Genomic DNA, 20,907 nt, shown 5'->3' on the forward strand with positions numbered 1-20,907 from the left:
AATTGCAGAAGCTTTGGGTACAAAGTTAAATTTTAGTACAGCTTTTCATCTTTAGACCGATGGTCAGTCAGAGAGAGTTATTCAGTTACTTGAAGATATGCACAGATGTTGTGTTTTAGAATTTCAACGCAGTTGGGAGAGATATTTGCCGTTGGTAGAGTTTGCCTATAATAATAGTTATCAGTTGAGTTTGAAGATGGCTCCTTATGAAGCTTTGTATGGACGTAAGTGTCATACACCTTTGTATTGGACAGAGCTTAAGGAAAATCAGATTTACGGGGTTGATTTAGTCAAAGAAACGGAAGAGAAAGTAAAAGTTATCAGAGATTGTTTAAAAGCAGCTTCAGACAGACAAAAGTCTTATGCAGATTTAAAAAGAAAAGAGACCGAGTATAAAGTTGGTGACAAAGTGTTTTTGAAAGTATCCCTGTGGAAGAAAATTTTTAGATTTGGCAAGAAAGGGAAACTAAGTCCACGTTTCATTGGACCGTTCGAGGTGACTGAAAGAATTGGGCCCTTAGCATATCAGTTAGCTTTGCCAACAGAGTTAGAGAAGATTCATAATGTATTCCATGTGTCTATGTTACGTTGTTACCGTTCTGATTCTTCACATGTGATCTTATCGACAGAGGTTAAGATTCGGCCAGACATGACTTATGTTGAAGAACCAATAAAAATTTTAGATAGAGAGATTAAGCAACTAAGGAACAAAAGTATTGCACTTGTGAAAGTATTATGGAATAGGCATGGAGTTGATGAGGCTACATGGGAGCCTAAGGAGGCCATGCGAAAACAGTACCCAAATCTCTTCACAAGTAAGATATTCGGAGACGAAAATCTCTAAAAAGGGGAGAGAAATGTAACATCCCAATTTAGGGCTTCATTAGAACTGTGGTTTCGGGACCACAAATTCGATGAGGAAAAATTTATTTTTACTATATTTTTATGGCACACAATTTCACGGAAAGATTTCGTGAAAATTTCGTTCAAAAATTTTGACGTTTGGACACTCAATTTAGTCAAAAGGGCTAAATTGTAAAAAGTGCAAAAGTTGAGTTTTATATGTTAAAGGTATTTAATTGTTATGGAACTATAACTTAGGGGTCCTTATATGGAAATTAGACCACTAGTTAGTGATGGACAAAAATGGAAATGAGATAAGTGAAATAGGATTTTTTTAAGTAAGGGCATTTTAGTCATTTAGTAAATAAATAGACTTAAAAGGGAAAAAGATGTAAAAATTGTGTTCATCATCCTTGCTTGCTGCCAAAACATGAAGGAAGCCATAGCTAGGGTTTCTTCACTTTCTCAAGCTCATAGTAAGTGATTCGAAGCCCCGTTTTTAATGTTCTTTACGTTTTTAAAGCCCCGGTAACTTAATTTAGCTTATTCTAGCAATAATTTAACCTAGGGTTCATATTTGGAAAAATACCCTTAGGTAAAATGTGTTTATTTTTATGTTTTATGGTAGAATATGAAGCTTGGAATTATGTTAAACAACTTTTGCTAAGCGATTTTAAGTGAAAACGAGTAAAACGGCATAATCGGTAAAAATACCTAATGTTCATAAGTGTTAGAGTAAGAATTTGATGTTGTAATAGAAGGGAAAAATGTTCAGTATGTTACAAAACATAAGAATAAGAGATGAAGTTTAATTTCTGAGCTTTGGGGCAAAAGTGTAAATATGCAAAAGTTTAGGGGCAAAACTATAATTTTCCCAAAATTGAGTCAAGGATTGTTTTGATGAATGTGAGTATTAAATAAGCTAAATTTTCTATTGTAGATCAAGAAGAACGAAATCCGGAGCTAGACCGGGGAAAGAAAAAGATTGAGGACTAAAGTGTTAGATTTGATCACATTTTTGTACCGAGGTAAGTTTACGGTAAATAAATGCAATATTTCAATAATTATTATTAATGCTGCTATTTTCCAGCAATTATGTATTTATTTCATGAAATTATTTAATGTTGACTTAAGTATGAGATGATAGAGAATTAGTGATAAAAGCCCCATTGAAACATTAAGAGTGTATTGGATACAAATATCATGACATTTGGGTAAAGAGATCCCATGTAAGACCATGTCTTGGATATGGCATGGGCACCGATATGAAAACTCTCATGTAAGACCATATCTGGGATATGGCATTGGCAGTACAAGAAACATCCCATGTAAGACCATGTCTGGGACATGGCTTTGGCATGTTATTATCAGAAAAGAGACCCAAGTATCCTTATTATTCCAATGTGGCTCAATGGGCTAGTAAACAAATTATGTTCCATGAAAGTTCAAGTAAAAGCATAAATAGAAAATCCAGGTGAGTTATAAGAGTTAAGAACATATTATGTTATCAATTGAGAAACAACATTTCAGCAAGAGCAGAGTAAGTTATAATCATGAGTTATCTAAGTAAACAAGTAAGTGATCGAGTAAGAGATTAAGTAAAGAGGAAATTAGAGATCATGACACTTGAGTATATTTATTTGTGTTAAATGTTGTTATTTATTTGCTTGTAAACTTACTAAGCTTTATGGTTACTTCTTTTATTTCTTTTCCTTTCATATAGTATTATCAAGCATAGTCGGGATCTTGAAGACATCGGAGAGCGTTCACACTATCAACCACCACAACTTGGTATTTTAAGATGATAAATGTTTCGAGCTATGGCATGTATAGGGACTTAGCCATTTCGATTGTATAATCTTAAATTATGACCAAAAGATGATATGTAAATATTTGATGATGAATAGTTATTAAAATGGCTAAGTATGAAGGTGTTTGTTGTTATAAAAGTCTAGGTGATAAATTATGCATAGAAATCATGAAAAAGTAAAAATTGGTAGTGAATCAGTTTTGAGATAGCAGTAGTGACGTGATTTTGAAAAATCACCAAGAATAGTAGAAAATTAATTATAGGGTGGATAAGATATAGAATTAAATCTTATTGAGTCTATTTTCATAGAAAAATAACAGTGTAGACAAAGGAATTATGTATTTTGAGATATTTTCATTTTACTTAGACAAGGTCAAAGTCATTTTCGGAATCCCCTATTCTGAATTTTGAAAATCATTAAAAAGTGTACAAACATATTTATGAGTTGTAATTTATATTTCTATATTCCTTGTTGAGTCTATTTTCTGTGGAAACAAGTGACAACACCATATGAAGTCTGTACAATGAGATAATTAAATTTTAGTGACAAGAGGTCAGGACAGTCGATCAGTGAAACAGGGGAGGCTTCAACTAATAAACTGTACTAATTGGCTGAACCAAAAATTCTGAAAAATTTATGGTAAAAATATATATGAGTCTAGTTTTAGGGAAAATTTATGAATCTAAATTTCTAGTTTCGTAGCTCAATTTATAATTAATTTAGTAACTGCTGCGCAGGTGGACAGGTTTGTTGTGAATAGTGAAATTAATTTCAAAAGTAAAATTTTATGCCTCGAACTTTTAAGTTAAGTCAAGTAACGTCTCATGCTCGACTCCGGCAACGGTCTTGGGTAAGGGGTGTTACAAGATCAGAACCTAAATTCTGAAAATGCCAAAGTGCATGTTACGAAGGAAGTACAGACTACTAAACCATTCAAGAAAAAGTTCAAACAGACTGATAGAACACCTAAGTTCAAAAAGAAACAAAAGGGCTCATGCTATCATATTGGAAAGTCGAGACATGTCAGGAATGATTGTCGATTTTTAAAGAAGAAATCATCTTCTATGGCTGATAATAACGAAAAGTTTGTTACAATGATATCTGAAATTAATATGGCACAAGATGATAATACATGGTGGATTGATACCAAAGCAACCAAACATGTGTGCAAAGACAAAAGTATGTTCACAAAGTTCACACAATGTGAAAATGACAATGTCTTGTACATGGAAATTCTTCCACCGCAGCAATCAAAGGCAAAGGGTCTGTTGAACTACAATTCACTTCTGGAAAGGTTTTAACCTTAAATGATGTATATTATGTACCAGAAGTTAAGAAGAATTTAGTGTGTGGATGTCTGTTGAATAAGTTTGGTTTCAAAATTGTTTTTGAGGCAGATAAGTTTATTTTTTCTAAAGGAGGAATTTTTATGGGGAATGGGTATATGTATGAGAGTATGTTCAAACTTGATATTATTAATAAGAATAAAAATACTATTTTTCTTATATGGTTGAATCTTTTATTTGTGGCATTATAGATTAGGTCATTTGAATTATCGAAAATTGAATGACATGTATAAGTTAGATTTAATTCATGTTTTAATAATAATATTGAAAAATACAATACATGTATGTTGACTAAAATTACAAGAAACCCTTTCCCTAAGGTTAAAAGGAAAACAAAATTGCTTGATTTGATGCATAGTGATTTATGTGACATGCATAATACTCCTACATTAGGTGGAAAGAAATATTTTTTTTTACTTTTATTGATGATTGTTCTAGATATTGTTATGTATATTTATTGCATTCAAAAGATGAAGCACTTGATAAATTTAAAGTTTATAAATCTGAAGTTGAACTTCAGTGTGAATCATTTATCTAGTGCTTAAGATCGGATAGAGGTGGAGAATCCTATAATCCAAGTTATTTTGAATCCACTGGAATTGTCCATCAAGTTTCAGCCCCTTACACACCACAAAAAAATGGTGTAGCTGAAAGGAAAAATAGAGTCTTGACTGAAACGGTAAATTCAATGTTATCATATTCAGGTCTTGGACAAGGTTTTTGGGGAGAAGCTATTCTAACTGCTTGCCATATATTGAATAGAGTTCCCAATAAGGAAACTACCCCCTATGCACAATGGAAGAAAAGGAAACCAAACCTTAATTATTTGAAGGTTTGGGTTGTAGAGCTATTGTCAAAGTTCCAACACCTAAACGTAAAAAGTTAGGTGGAAGAGGAATTGAATGCATATTTATAGGATATGCACATAATAGCAAGGCATATACGTTCATGGTAATTGAACCAAAGATTTAATTTCAATTAATATTGTTATTGAATCAAGAGATGCTATTTTTATGAAAATAGATTTAATTCTATATATAGACAATTACAACGCAACAATTGATTCATTCTTCAAATGAGAATGAGATTCCATTGGAACAAATTGATAATAATGATGAATCTTGTCAAGAATTAAGGAGAAATAAGAGGATTAAAAAGGTCAAAGATTTTGGACCAGATTTCATTATGTTTTTTTGTAGAAGGAAAGGGTAAAAGTATATGCAATAATATACTTTATTGTTATAATATGGAATCTGATCCTATTACATTTGAAGAGGCAATAAAATCTCAAGACTCTGCTTTTTGAAAAGAAGCAATAAATGATGAGATGACTTCAATAATGGGAAATCAAACTTGGATCTTAGTTTATCTTCCACTGGGTTCCAAACCAATAGGTTGTAAATGGATCTTCAAAAAGAAAATGAAGGTCGATGGAACCATTGATAAATTTAAAGTAAGGTTGGTAGCCAAAGGTTTTACACAAAAACAAGGTGTTGATTACTTTGATACCTATGCTCTAGTAGCAAGAATTGCTACAATTAGACTTTTAATATCACTTACCTCTATCTATAATTTGGTTGTTCACCAAATGGATGTTAAAACTGAATTTTTAAATGGTGAATTGGAAGAGGAAGTGTACATGGAACAATCGGAAGGATTTGTTGTTCCAGGACAAGAGCATAAACTATGTAAGCTTGTTAAATCTTTATATGGACTTAAACAAGTACCAAAACAATGGCACCAAAAGTTTGACAATGTTGTTTTAGCTAATGACTATAAAATAAATGAATCCGATAAGTGCATATATAGCAAATTTGAAAATGGAAAAGGTGTCATAATTTTCTTATATGTAAATGACATGTTCATTTTTGGCACAGATTTGGAACAAACAGAAAACACAAAGAAATTTTTGTCAAACAACTTTTCTATGAAGGATATGGGTGTAGCAGATGTTATTCTTGGGATTAAAATAACCCAAGATGAAAGCACTATAGCTTTATCACAATCGCATTACATTGAAAATGTGCTTAAAAAGTTTGATCTTTTCAACTGTATACCAACATCTACACCCATGGATCCTCAAATAAAATTAGTATCTAATGCTGGTAGGAAAATTAATCAATTGAAATATGCAAGTCTAATTGGTTGTCTTATATACATAATGACTTGTACAACACCAGATATTGCATATGTTGTTGGGAAATTGAATAGGTACACAAGTAATCCAAGTAGTTTGCATTGGCAAGCTTTGAATAGAGTACTTAGGTACTTAAAGAAAACTATTAACTAGGGATTATGTTATAATGGATATCCTCTAGTTTTAGAAGGGTAATCGGATGCTAGTTGGATTACAAGTTTGGAAGATCATGCATTTACTAGTGGATGGATCTTCATTCTTGGTGGAGTCATTTCTTGGGGTTCCAAAAAACAAACATGTATTACTGGTTCCACCATGGCAGCAGAATTTATTGAATTAGCCGCTGCATCTAAAAAAGCAGAATGGTTAAGAAATTCACTTTATGATGTACCTTTATGGCCTACGTCAATTTCACCTATTTCTATCTATTGTGATAGTGAGGCTACTCTAGCAAAGGTATATAGACAAGTATATAATGAAAAGTCTAGACACATTGGATTAAGACATAATTATGTCCGACAATTAATCTCTGATGGAGTGATCACTATTAATTATGTGAGGTCAAGTGAAAATTTGGCGGATCCTTTGACAAAAAGTCTTGCTAGAGACGCAGTTAAAAGGACCTCAAAATGGATGGGACTCAAGCAAATTAATTAGAGTCACCCATGATGGAAACTCGACTCAACGCTTGGTATAACGTTAAGTCTTGAGTTTAATGAGACAAAGCACATCATTAGTATGTGACTGTTAGCACTATGAATAAATCTATCCTAAGATTAAAATGCTAGGTACCCGTAATGATAAGGGAATGATGAGTAATGTACTATTAATGGACCCATAACATAAATATGTTAGAGTTTTATAATTACGGGAACACTCTTGATGGGACCTACCTATGTGAGTGGAAGTGTGGCTGCTTCTAGGAGCTCAAGGGCTTGGATCTGACAACACTCATGAAAAGAGGACACAGACACGTGGCCATAATAGTGTCTCTAGATACTATGCATTGACCGAAGTTGAAATCATTGTGTGATATGTGTTCGGTTAATCAAATGGAATAATTGGTTCAAAGCTTAGTCTACCATGCAATTTCGATTAACTTTAACATATATTCACTAAGTGAAGGTTCAATCGTAAGATAACTTCATTTATGCAAATTGATTTCCAAGAATATCAAAATCTAAAATATTTTAAAAATGGGGAGATTGTTGGAACATTTTCAAATATTTATAGTGTTCCAATAACTATAAATGAATGGGTGTAATTAATCAAAAGATTATATCATTTGATTTTTGAAAAGAATTATAACTATTATTTGAATAGTTATAATATTAAATGAATAATTATGTGTTTATTTTAAAGACATTATTATTCGAAAGGCACCTATTGGTGAAAGATGTCTCTATGAAGTGACATGAAAATTCCTATAAATAGGAATGGGATTTCATTTAGAAAACACACCAACAAATTTTAATATTCTTTCTTTCCTTCCTTCATTTTCTAATATTATTAGATTATTATATAAAGTATTACTGTAGAGATCTTTTGTAGAAATTGAGTTTTGTTATACATTGCTCAGTGCGTAGTGGACTATTCTCGTCAGTGCAAAATGCAAATAGTCATTGGCTTCATTGTATCCTCGATGTTAATTTGCTTGGAACTCATTTTCACACCGAATATAGGTGGGGGAGAATATAAACTTAAAGATAGTGACTCGATACACGCCTTGGAGCCTTGTCCTATTTCTTTTTTTTTAGTTTGTTCATGTGTGCGGGATTTTCTTCACCAGAGATTTGTACTAACAGAGATTGTTTCAAAAGAAATAATGGTGAAGCCATGATAGACTGGACTGTAGATGACCATTTGGAGTAGTAGGTTACAGAACAAGTTGACCCTATCTTTCTAGAAAATCCAATAGGATTGGAAATTACTCAGAACCAGGTTTCAATGTTGCAAAACATTCTTGTGGATGTTGATATGGAGGAGATTGATATGGTACTAAACATGACAAACCAAATGGAGGTTGGGCTAGAGATTAACATTAGATAATTCTCAATTCAGATGCAATCGAAATCAAATGAGCATTTTCTTCATTCAGAAGTGATACATGTACTTCAAGGAAGCGCTGACCACTGTAACCTAACACCAATGAACTCGGCCATAATTTGTGTCGAGGTTTATGCTACTAATCTTCCTAATTATGTGAGTAGGTCTTTAGAGATAAGAGATAGAGCGATTCAGGGGGATCATTAAGATGGTAAAGCAAATAATTTTGATGCAGCTCATGAATAAATGGTTTAACAAAAACTCAGCTTGGACAATATTATATCAATGTAAGGAAATAAAGAGGGAGTCAAAGTCCAGTGATGATAATGAAGGTGGGCACACAAGGAAAACCCACAGGTGGACCTGGAAGATATTTACTGTTCGCGAGGGTGAGAGTAGTATGTACTCATGGGGTCTTACGGACTAGTCTAGAAAAGCCTCAGCTGAAGCCATGATAATTGTCAGTTGGAAGAGAAGGGGGTTGGATCGCCCCCTTGTTGTTCACTGCATTTAACAAATGACCTATCGTTTAAAATTGAACGTGTTGTTCCCGATGAAAACAAAGAGTTCGACTGAAGATATGGGAAAGTGGGCTAAGTGTTGAGCATTGGCCTACACTGCAACAAAAGACCAACAGCAAGTCCACAACAAGACTAGCAGTAGCAGCTCCATTCTGAAGTGTAGCATTGGAGCTGAACCAAAAGTATTGATTTGTTTTGTTTATTTTGTTCCTATGTAACTTAGGCTAGTCAACTTGTAATTTGTTTACAAATTTAGTAGGATATGGTTTGGTTTGAATTGATGTAATAGCTGATATGTTAGCCTATTTTGTGTGTAACTTAAGTTAGTATTAGTCTTGTATTAGTAGGGGCAGTTAAGCCATTAGGTAGCTGTCAAATTAACATTATAACTCTCATATATTTCAAATTTTGAATGAAAATTAGCAGTATTCTTCAGTTACAATTCTTGCTATTGTTTTTCCTTCTGTTTTGCTTCGATTTCTTTACTTTTGATTTGTTGTTTTTGCCTTTGTTTACTGCTAAAGCTCCAACAAATGGTAATCAGAGCCTGTCATCTTTGAAGGCCTCTGTTGTTGGTTGTTTCTTGCCAAAACAAAATTTGAGAAGAAAGAAATCGAAGCTGTTGGGTTTGTTTCAGCAGGATAAGTTTCACACCACCTCCACCACCTGTGTTCACTAGAGAGAACTACCACATTTGGGTAGTTAAGATGAGAACATACCTTCAGGCACACGGTTTGTGGAATGTGGTTGAAAATGATATTGAACCACCTCCATTGAGGGCCAATCCCACCATTTCTCAAATCAGGCAACATGGTAAAGAGTGCTCCAAGAAGCATAAAGCAATGGCCTGCTTGCAGAATGGAGTATCAGATGTTCTCTTCACTAGGATAATGGCCTGTGACTCACCCAAGCAGGCATGGGAGAAGCTGAATGAGGAGTTCATGGGGTCAGACAAAACAAGGCAGCAACAAGTAATTAATCTCAGGGGAGATTTTGAGAACTTGGAGAAGAAAGAGTCTAAGACTATTAAGCAGTACTCAGATAGGATAATGACCACTATCAACAGATAAGGCTCCTATAAGAGGACTTCAGTGAGAGTAGAGTTGTTGAAAAGGTCATCACCACACTTCTTGAAAATTTTGTGTCCAAAATATCATCACTTGATGACTCGAGAGACTTATCAGCCATCTCATTGTCTGAGCTGATAAACTCTCTATATGCACTTGAGAAAAGAAGGGCCAATAGGTAGGAAGAGATTCCTGAAGGAGCTTTCCAAGTAAAGGCCAATGGAAGCTCAGGTTTAAATCAGAAATGGAAGAAGCCTTGGCTCAATAGAAGGGAGAAACCAAAGAGAGATGCAGGTAAGAGAGTGTTTCCACCATGCATTCACTGCAAGAAAACCACACACTCAGAGAGGTACTGTTGATACAGACCAGACATCCAGTGAAGAAGCTGCAAACAGTTTTGTCATGTTGAGAAGGTGTGCAGAAGCAAAGGAAAGGAACCTATTTAGCAACAAGCTCGAGCTGCTGAGGATCTTCAAGCTCAAGAGGACCATGTTTTCACAGCCTCCTGCTTTGCTAGCATAAGCAAAGTCAGATGTGACTGGCTAGTGGATAGTGGCTGCTCACACCACATGGCAGATGATGAGAAGCTATTCAAGGACTTTGATAGAAGCTTTGCTGCAAAAGTCAAAATTGGTAATGGGAATCTGATTGAAGCTCAAGGCAGAGGAAATGTTGTGATTAAGACTTGTCCAGGTAACAAAATCATTTCTGATGTGTTTTTTGTGCCTGACATAGATCAGAACAAGTTTAGTGTTGGTCAGTTAGTGGAAAAAGGGTACTCTTTGGTCTTTAAAGATATCTCTTGTATTGTTAAAGATTCATTTGGCTAGGAGTTAGTCATTGTAGCAATGACAGACAAGTGTTTTATGCTCGATGTGAATCAACTCGAGAAGAAAGCCTACACCAGTCTTGTTGATAATGCTGGCCTATGGCATAAAAGGCTTGGCTATGTTAATCATCAATCACTTGACTTGCTGCATAAGCTGAACTTCGTTAAGGACATGTGTAGGGTTGAGGTCAGTGACACTGTTTGTGAAGTCTGCCAGCTTGGTAAACAGACTAGATTGCCTTTTCCAACTAACAGTGCATAAAGAGCTAGAGAAAATTTTGAATTGGTTCATTCTGATATTTGTGGACCAATGAAGACTCCTTCATTGAATGATAGCAAGTATTTTGTTCTGTTTATAGATGACTTAAACAGGTTTTGCTGGGTTTATTTCTTGAGGCAGAAATCAGAAGTATTTGAAGCCTTTTGCAAATTTAAAGCCTTAGTTGAAAATCAGACTGGTTGCAAGATCAAAGCCTTAAAAACTAATAATGGCACTGAGTATGTGTCTGACAGATTTCAAAAGCTGTGTGAGCAAGCTGGGATTCATCATCAGCTAACCACAGTTTACACTCCTCAACAAAATGAAGTATGTGAGAGGAAAAATACAATTGTGCTTGATATGGCTAGATGTTTGCTATTTCAAAGCAAACTGCCAAGCAAATTTTGGGCTGAGATAGTCAATAGCTCAGTGTATTTGCTCAACAAGCTACCAATTCGTGCTGTCAAGGACAAGACTCCTTTTAAAGCCTGGCATGGACTCAAACCAATCGTTGCACACCTGAAAGTGTTTGGCTGTGTTTGTTATACTCACATTCCAGTGGAGAAAAGGACCAAGCTTGAAAGCAAGGCTGTTCCAGGGATCCTTGTTGGCTGTAGCAGTACTAAAAAAGGCTACAGAGTGTTTGATCCTTCAACAAGGAAGATTTTGGTGAGCATGGAGGTAAAATTTGATGAGGAGGAGGTTTGGAGTTAGAATGGTGCAAATGTAAGCTTGATTGAAGAAGATCAACCAGACCTTGTTCTTGAACCTGCTGAGAAGGACCAAACAATAAAGCCATTGGTGATGCTCCTATGAGAGGCACTAGAACCATTTTTGACATCTACCAAATATGTACTATTGCAATAGTTGAACCCTCTGACTTTGAAGAAGCTGCTAGGGACAAACACTAGAAGAAGGCCATGGTAGCTGAATTGGAAATGATCCACAAAAATGATACTTGGGAATTGGTGAGCAGACCTAATCATAAGAAGGTCATTGGTGTCAAGTGGGTGTTTAGAGCCAAATATAATGCTGATGGCTCATTGAACAAACACAAGGCAAGGATTGTGGTAAAAGGCTACAGCTAGCAATATGGCATCGATTTCATAGAGACATTTGCTCCAGTGGCAAGGCTGGACGCAATTAAACTTCTGTTTGCCTTAGCTGCTCAGAAGTAATGGAAGGTTCATCAGTTAAATATTAAGTCATCATTTCTGAATGGTTTCCTCAAGGAGGAGATTTTCATTGAGCAACTTGATGGATTCAAAGTTGTAGGAGATGAAGACAAAGTCTATAAACTAAGAAAGGCTCTTTATGTCCTGAAGCAGGCACCAAGAGCCTGGTATGACAGGATTGACACTTACCTATCTAGGCTCGGGTTTGAAAAAAGTGTTAGTGAGGCTACACTTCACGTGAAGAGGTCAAAAAGTGAGACCTTACTAATTGTTTCTCTCTATGTAGATGACTTACTTGTGATTGGAAGCAAACATGAAGTGATCAGTGAATTCAAAGTGTAGATACAAGAGGTGTTTGAAATGACAAATTTGGGAGTCATGACGTACACACTTGGTATGGAAGTGCATCAATCTGATCAAGGCATTTTCATTAGTCAACATGCTTTTCCTTTGAAAATTCTCAATAAATTTTGTATGCAGAGTTGCAAAACAGTCAGCACACCTGTGGCTCAAGAGGAGAAGCTGACTAGTAATGGGAATCAAGTGAAAGTTGATGAGAAGGAATATCGAAGCCTGGTAGGTTTCTTACTTTATTTAACAGCAACTAGGCCTGATATCATGTTTGGTGTTGGTCTTTCATCTAGATTCATGCACTATTGTGATGTGGTCCATTTTAAAGCAGCAAAAAGGGTCCTCAGATATGTTAAAGGAACCTTAAGCTATGGATTTAAGTTTGAAAAGGGAAAGGAGCTTAAGCTGGTAGGTTACTCTGATAGTGCTTGGGCTGGCTCTGTTGATGACATGAAGAGCTCTGGTCACTTCTTTACACTTGGATCAGGTGTTTTCTGCTGGAGTTCAAAGAAACAACAAATTGTTGCTCAGTCCATAGCTAAAGAAGAATACATTGCAGTTGCTGCAGCTATTAATCAAGCCATTTGGCTCAGGAAACTCCTACATGACCGTAATGAAGAACAAGTTGGACCAACTGAGATCAAGGTTGATAACCAATCTGCAGTTGCCATAGCCAAAAATCTAGTCTTTCATGGTAAGACTAAACATATCAAGATCAAATTCCATTTTGGTCGAGAGGCTGAGCAATCAAAGGAAATTAGTCTTGTTCATTGTAGCTCAGAAACTCAATTGGCTGATATTTTGACCAAGCCATTAGGAGCTACTAGATTTGAATTCTTGAAAAAAGAAATTGGTGTTTGTTGCATACAGTCCAAGGAGGAGTGTTGAGCATTAGCCTGCACTGCAACAAAAGACCAGCAGCAAGTCCACAACAAGACCAGCAGTAGCAGCTCCATTCTGAAGTGCGGCATTGGAGCTGAACCAAATGTAGTGATCTGTTTTGTTTATTTTGTTCCTATGTAACTTAGGCTAGTCAACTTGTAATTTTTTACAAAGTTAGTAGGATATGGTTTGGTTTGAATTGATGTAATAGCTGATATGTCAGCCTATTTTATGTGTAACTTAAGTTAGTATTAGTCTTGTATTAGTGGAGGCAGTTAAGCCATTAGGTAACTGTCAAATTAACATTGTAGCTCTCATATATTTCAAATTTTGAATGAAAATTAGCATTATTCTTCAGTTACAATTCTTGCTGTTGTTTTTCCTTCTGTTTTGCTTCGATTTCTTTGCTTTTGTTTTGCTGTTTTTGCCTTTGTTTATTGCTAAAGCTCCAACACTAAGCTATGGGGTTTTGATGATTTTGTGGGTTGTTCCTATGGAAGAAGTAGTGGGGGGTTGTGGTTATGTCTCGAGTATACATAAAAATGTGATTCACTTTTCTGTTTATGATTATTGTAACTTATTTTCATGGATGACATGTGTGTATGGTGACCAAAAATTAAATAAAAGGGAAAGAGTATTGCAACAAGTAAAAAGGGATAGTCGGGTAATTTTGGGTGACTTTAAACAAGTTTTAAATAGTGAAGATAAATTTACACCTAGACACACAAATATCAGTAGATGTGAGCTACTAAATGAATGCCTTGATGGATGTAGTTTGATGGAAACTAATCCAAATAGGCAATTCTTCACATGGACCAACAATAGAGAGGGTGAAGAAGTACTTTGGGAGAGACTTGACCGTGCTTTTTGTAATCAGAAATGGCTCCAACGCCATCTTAAGGCTAACTTGATAAATAAACCAACCATTCAGTCTGGCCATGGCCTAATGGTGCTAAGTACCAGTATTAGATGGCCTTTCATGTGAAGACCTTATCTTTTCGAGGCAGTTTGGTTGGAACATCCAAGGTGTAAAGAAATCAATGGTCAAATCATGTTAAGGGTACCTTGTCTTACTCCTTTTTACCCAAATTAAAAATTACGAAGCAAGCATTGAAGCTTTGGGAAAGGGAGGAGTTCGTGAACATAATGTTTAGGAAAAAATATTATAAGATAAGCTGACAGTGGTGCAACAAAAAATTATGTGACTAGATATGGTTGAAAAGGAAAAGGAGATGAGGGCAAGTCTTGAAGGGGTTTTAAATATGAACAAGTTTTATGGTTTCAGAAATCCAGAGCAGAGTGGATATGGAAGGAGAGAGAAATACTAGTGAATAAGAGAAGATGGAGAATTGGGATTTTAATGATTAAAGGTGAGAATGGTCAATTTGCGGAAGATCATAGTAAGGTTAAAGAGGTATTGCTAATCATTTCAAAAATATTTATGGAAAGGAAGATTCAGCTAGTGATGAGGAGACAAGGAATAACCTTCATTCCATTCACTTGAAGAGAATTCCACAAGCTCATTTGGATGAACTAAAGAAAATCATTGTTGGAAATAGAGATTAAAGAAGCCTTGAATCAAATCAGTCCTTTGAAGGCAGTGGGACCCGGATGAGAATCTTGCTATCTTCTTTTAGCAAAACATGGACACGGTAGGTAATGATGTTTGGAGAGGGATGCTTGACTTCCTGAAAATGGTAGGATGCTCAAATAATTTAATGCAACACTTATTGCATTAATGCCAAAGAGCAAGTTCCCTTAATCGGTAAATGACTACACACATTATTCTTTGCAGTGTAGTTTATAAGATCATTGCAAAAATTGTTGTTCTAACCGTGATAACACCCTCTCAAAATGTGTTTTCTCAAAATAGGTAAGTATGTGATAATGTCAGTATTGGTGCAAAGATTCAGAAAAGGAGGACAACCAAAGGTATGATCAGAGCTTTGAATATCAACATGAATAAAGCCTATGATAGGATTAGTTGAAATTTCATCAAAAATATCTTCTCCTTTCTAAGCTTCAGTGTGAAATGGGTCAAACCTTATCATGTCATGCTTCTCAATAGTGAGATCAAAATGACTATATTATGCCGAAGAGGGGATCAAGACAAGTTGATCCTCTGTCTTTGTATTGATTAACCTATTGAATAAGCAAGTGGTTAAAGAAGGAAGGCAATGAGTTGTACAAGGAAGAGATTGAATAAAGAAATAGTGAGTGGAAGATTCTATGGAAGTTGAATTCGCAATACAAAATTGTGATCTTCTTGTGGAAAATATGCTCTAACTGTATCCTATATCAGTCGGAGCTCGGCAGACATATATCATCCATAGATACATGTTGCCTTACGTGTCATGAGGACCATTTAGTCATCAAATGACCCTTTGAAAAAGCGATGAGGTCTAGCTTAATTGTAGATTAATAGCTTTGATAATAAAGATAAATGGGATCCAAAGAATGCTATCAAAGCTGGGAATACGAGGACATCGAACCATTATAGAGAATGCTTGGTAGCTTCAGTGAAAATTGTTAAAGGGAAGATGGAGATTGGAAGAGGTGCATGCTTGATGGACAGTGACAAACGGTTGATTTATAAATGTGCAACAAGTTGGAATAAAGATGATAAAATTGGTCTGAAGCTGGGAGCTCTTAGTTAAAGCAAAGGAACTGAATAGGATGATCAAATCATCCAGAAATGTAATAGCTATTTCCTCTATATTGTTTGATCCTTACCCCCCAAGTCCTTTGATATTTTAGAGACATTGCTAGATGTATAGGTCGAGTTACAACAAGGAACGCTATGGTCATTTACTATTTTACGATAGGAACTAATTATGCTTGCTTTGATAAATTTTTAATATAATTATATAAATATGTTTCTATAAATTAAAAATTTATCATTTTTATTTTAAATACTATCATATAATTATATTAATTATTAATGTATATTTAGTCATATTTAGGGTTTTCTCGAGTTTTGAATCAGATTTATTTCAAGCTCGAGCTCAGATCATTACGAGCTTAGGTTCAGATCAATCTCAGGCTCGAATTATTCTAGGCTCGGGCTTCCTCAAGTTTAGATTAATTTGAACTTGAATTTTTTCAAGCTCAAGCTTTCTCGAGCAAGCTTTCGATCTCGAGCTTGTTTTTTGTCTAATGAGAGATTTTTTTTTTTTCTGTTTACCGATATGACTATGTCAGGTTTTAGATAATTTATAATAAATAAAGGAGGCTCGAAAATAGCAAATAAGTATGTTATGTTTCATTGAAACCTAGTACAAAATAAATGACATTGGTAAGACTAGATAAAATTTAACATCATTCTAAGGGTGTTACTGGCCTCCAATCATGAAAATGCTTAGCATTTAGAACTTTTTTATATCAGAGCCAGGATAGATCATCCGAAATATGGAGACTGCAATTGGAATTAAAGAAGCAAATGTCATGTATAATTGTTCTGAGCTGCTTACTTTGAGAGTGATTTGCCCACAAAATTGGTGTTTCAATCCCCCATGAACAGCCACTGAAGAACTGCATCCAATAGAGAATTGAGATTGTAGGTTATCCATTAGAGCTGGATCATGCCTCCACTTCACAAAAGACAGTCCAAGTATGGTCTGGATTTGCTCAACAGGAAAATTATCCTTTAATCGGATCTCAATGTTGGCTCCATATGCTGCTTGACCTTGACATGCCACTGCCCCAGCATTTCCAGCCAAAACCAACCTTTTTCCTATTGAAATCCAATCCTCGATCTTAACTCCCGTAGCCATATTTCCGCCAAAGAAAGTACCTGATAAACCTACAGTTGTTCGGTTTATGTTGAAATTTCTGAATCTTGTTTCGGTCCTTAAGACATATGCAAGCTGTTTTCCAACAGTTTGGATATTGAATCCCAGCATTGTTGATCCATTCCCTCTGTGTTTTGAATGGACTGAAGAATCCAAATGGACATTGAACTCTCTTTTATCCTTGGTGATTTGAACAGCAAATGCCCCTGGTAAGTAACCAGCTATAGCAAGACTTCTTTCAAGGCTAACACCATCATATCCAATATCACGATCCCAAACCTGTGAGTCCAAAACTGGCCTCGTGAGAAGCTGAGATGCAGATTCTGAAAATCGATACAGGTATGTCGGGTTATCCCCATTAAAGGAAGGAGGAAGGACCATTTCAGGCAAGGGAACCGATATAGTAGTCGGATCCACTTCTTCAATGTTTGCATTATCTCCAACATCATCATCATCATCATTACCATCACCATCTTTCTCTTTCTTCTTAGTTTCCATCAATCTTTTCACATCATTTCTCCATTGTTTCTTTTGAAGTAGCTTCACACGATAATCATTCTCTTCAAAGTAAGGTTTTCTCTGCTCCTTGCAAAGTTTATCAACCTGAGACCTTCCTAGAGACTTGAAGGGTGGATGCTTGTCATATTCATCATAATTTGATGAGTCTCCCAATTCAATCTCTAAGATGACATCCTCATCACCCTGATTGTTAGGTAGTTTTGGATGAGGACGAGATTGCAATAGAGAAGACAAGAAGTAAGGTAGAGGCGGGGAATGAATTTGCGAGCTAAAAAGCTTATGGTGATCCAAAGGATCTTGTGGTTTCGACAAACAACTTGCTTCGGATAAGATCTTCACTGAATAACATAAGAGTAGCAACTGTGATCTCCAAGTTTTCCCATTTGGAAGCAAGAATTCTCCATTTCTGTCTCCCTGACACAATGGATGGTTCTCAACAAGAGCCACAGGTTGCATCATACTTGGATTCATTAGCAGCAGATCTCCAACTGCTTGGCTGATACCTCGATGAACCACATTAGACCTTTGAGCTACAAAGGCCTCAAAACTTAAGGGTTCCCCCACTGGTCCCTCGGGGGAAGCAGATGCAGCATGAGTAAGAGTTACAATGGCTTTTTCCCATATTGATGAACCTAGTGAATCAGTAAGTGACTTTAGTAATAGAAAGTCCGTAAGATCTCTATCATATGTGTCTAAACGATCGACATAGAGGACAACATCTGGCGGGAACTTCCTTATAGACCTCTTTATGGATGCCAATAGTTTGCAATTAGTTGCTTCTTCCGTCACAGGAGATCTAAGACCAGGCGTATCAAAGATTTTGATCTTAACTCCATCAAATGTTCCAACAATCTCCTTTACCGTGGTTGTGGCTGGTTCGAACGCATCAATCATGGATTTTTGCTCACAGAAAATGGAATTAATGCTTGCACTCTTTCCCACTCCAGTTTTTCCAAGAACCAAAAGAGTCAAAGAAAAGTCCAATTCATCTTTACCTTCTGCTTCAAGTTGCATAGCTGTTTTCATGGAAGATTCAAGGGTGAATTCTTGACAGAAAGGGTTACCTGAAGCTAGGGCCAGTCTGTACAGTACTGGAGCCACCATGGGATCATTGGGAGAATGACCTAGTCTATGAATAAGTCTCAAGAATTTCACTCTTATTAGTTGTAACCTCTCAAACAGCTTATCTTCATCACTTAGATTCTCCTCGAAGGAAATGTTATCCATATTTGATGGAGCAACTTTCAAAGAATGGAATGAAGAACCTGAATGAGCAGCGCAGTCGAGAGAGAATACTCTAGAACCACAAGGGGAAATGACTGTGAGGCCACCACCATCCGTTTCAACAACTGTCGGATCTTCTGAAAGAGTAGCCAATGCAGCAGAATTAAACAGTTCCTTAGCTTCATGCTCCATCTTTGCTTCCGCTTCATCAGAATCCATTACAATCTGCTGACTTGTTATCCATATTTGATCCTCAAAAGCTACCTTTGAAAGAGATGTGGAGGTTGTTTCAGAGCTTCTACTTATCATTTGAACAACACTTTCATCATAAATGCAAACATTATCCGCAATATGCTTATCTATAGCTTCTACTTCTGGTTCAATTTCTTGGTCTAGACCTAATACTGAAGCTGGAAATTTGAAGGGATCAGAATTAGTATCACCATCAGCAGTTTTAAACAAGCTTACATTCCCAGTATTTACAATTATAATATCACCATTGTTGCACTCTGTACTTTCGCAACTCATTGGCTCTCCTACCTCCACCCTTGTTTCCTCAACTTTGAATTCCTCCATATCAGACACAACAATCTTGTCAACAGGTTTCGATTCGATCCTCTCATCATCCGGATTTTGCAGTGGTATGCCGTCATCAAATTTAGAAACATCCAAACTAAGGCCTTTACCTTTAGCTATAAAATCTTCCAAATCACTTTCAACCTGAATCACACCAGAAAACTCTCCATCTTCAACATCAGTCACCATTTTCTCATCATCAGTAAACATTTCGGAAAACCCTTCATTATCCCTTGACAATTGAGCAATAGGAACAATCAGGTTTGAGATAAAACTCCCCATGAAACCAATGCTAACCCCACTATTTTCCTCATCTACCGATGAATTCTCTAAGCTATCAGTATCATTATCCTCATCTAAACCAAGCCTCCACATCTCAGAACTAGCGTCAAACTCCTCATCCCCACTAAAAAACTCCTTAATTCCCAACTCCAACTCACTATCGTCATTGTTGTTGTTGTTCTCAAAACTATTTACAGTACTCCCACCACTAGTGCTTTCAGTTTCATTACTGTTGGATCCATAATCAAAATCAGAATCAGCAGTTAAAGGAGCTCGGATAAGTAAAGAACCTGATGAAGATTGGGTGTCTTCTGCTGCAGAAAAAGAGACATGGGGCTTTGAGTCCATGGACTTTACCTCAAATAAAAAATGGATCCCAAGAGATAACCAATCAAAAAAAATCCATGGGAGCCTTTAATTTCTTTCCCTTCTTTATTATCTTGGGTTGTCTTAATATACGATCAGGCGGTGGATTTTAGGGCAAGGCACGGCTTTGTCTTTATGTTCTTGTTTCAGTTGTCGACAATGTTTAAGGTTGTTGCAGGGTGTCAGGTTTTAAGATTTAGTTTGAAGAACAACAGAGTGAGACAACAATCTGCTAAGTAAGAGCCATACAAGAATTGTAAAGATTAAAAAGCGGTTGGGGATCAACGAACTATAAGATAAAACAATAAAAACCTGGTTTCTACTTTTGTCTTATTTGATTTGATTCGATTATTATTACTATTATTTTATTTGTTATTAAAAATGTGTGAGAAATTATAGTTACATCCTTGTGTTTGGCAAAAATCTGATGATAGGTCAAGGTTGTTGTTTCACAAACAGCATAAGTTCCATCATTTGAGGGATGACAGTTTATGTGATGAAGCATCTATTGGAATTAAAACATTTAATAATTTATTAAATTAGGAACTAAAAGAATCAAATAAGTTCTAAAAAACTAAAAAAAGAAATCAAAATCTTAGAATAAGAATCCATACAAAAACCAAAATGATACAATATTAGTAGTACCATATCGATTATTATTATCTTTTCTTTTTCCAAATTGTTACATTCGATATCGAAAATCCTGGTTTTTGGTTGTGTTATTCCAAAATAGAGAACTGTAAAAGATAAAAATTTAGAAGTGATATGTCTTCTCAGTTGCTGTTGTCTTTGTTTATTTCACAATGGGTTTTTTGAGAGCGCTCCTACATTATACCAATAGAATGTAACCAAGAATATTGTGCATTATAACAAGGAATAAAG

At 35.8% G+C, this 20,907-nt stretch overlaps 1 protein-coding gene across 1 annotated transcript; it reads right to left on the bottom strand.

Moving 5' to 3' along the window:
• Window positions 1–16,537: 16,537 nt before the first annotated feature.
• Window positions 16,538–20,350, bottom strand: LOC105774999 (translocase of chloroplast 159, chloroplastic). Its single transcript, XM_012597549.2, has one exon. It carries the CDS (start codon window positions 20,005–20,007, stop codon window positions 16,633–16,635), a length of 3,375 nt encoding a protein of 1,124 aa, XP_012453003.1. The 5' UTR covers window positions 20,008–20,350; the 3' UTR covers window positions 16,538–16,632.
• Between the last annotated feature and the right edge of the window lie 557 nt (window positions 20,351–20,907).

This window comes from Gossypium raimondii, chromosome 10 (genome assembly GCF_025698545.1).
Source record: "Gossypium raimondii isolate GPD5lz chromosome 10, ASM2569854v1, whole genome shotgun sequence".
Lineage (NCBI taxonomy): Eukaryota > Viridiplantae > Streptophyta > Magnoliopsida > Malvales > Malvaceae > Gossypium > Gossypium raimondii.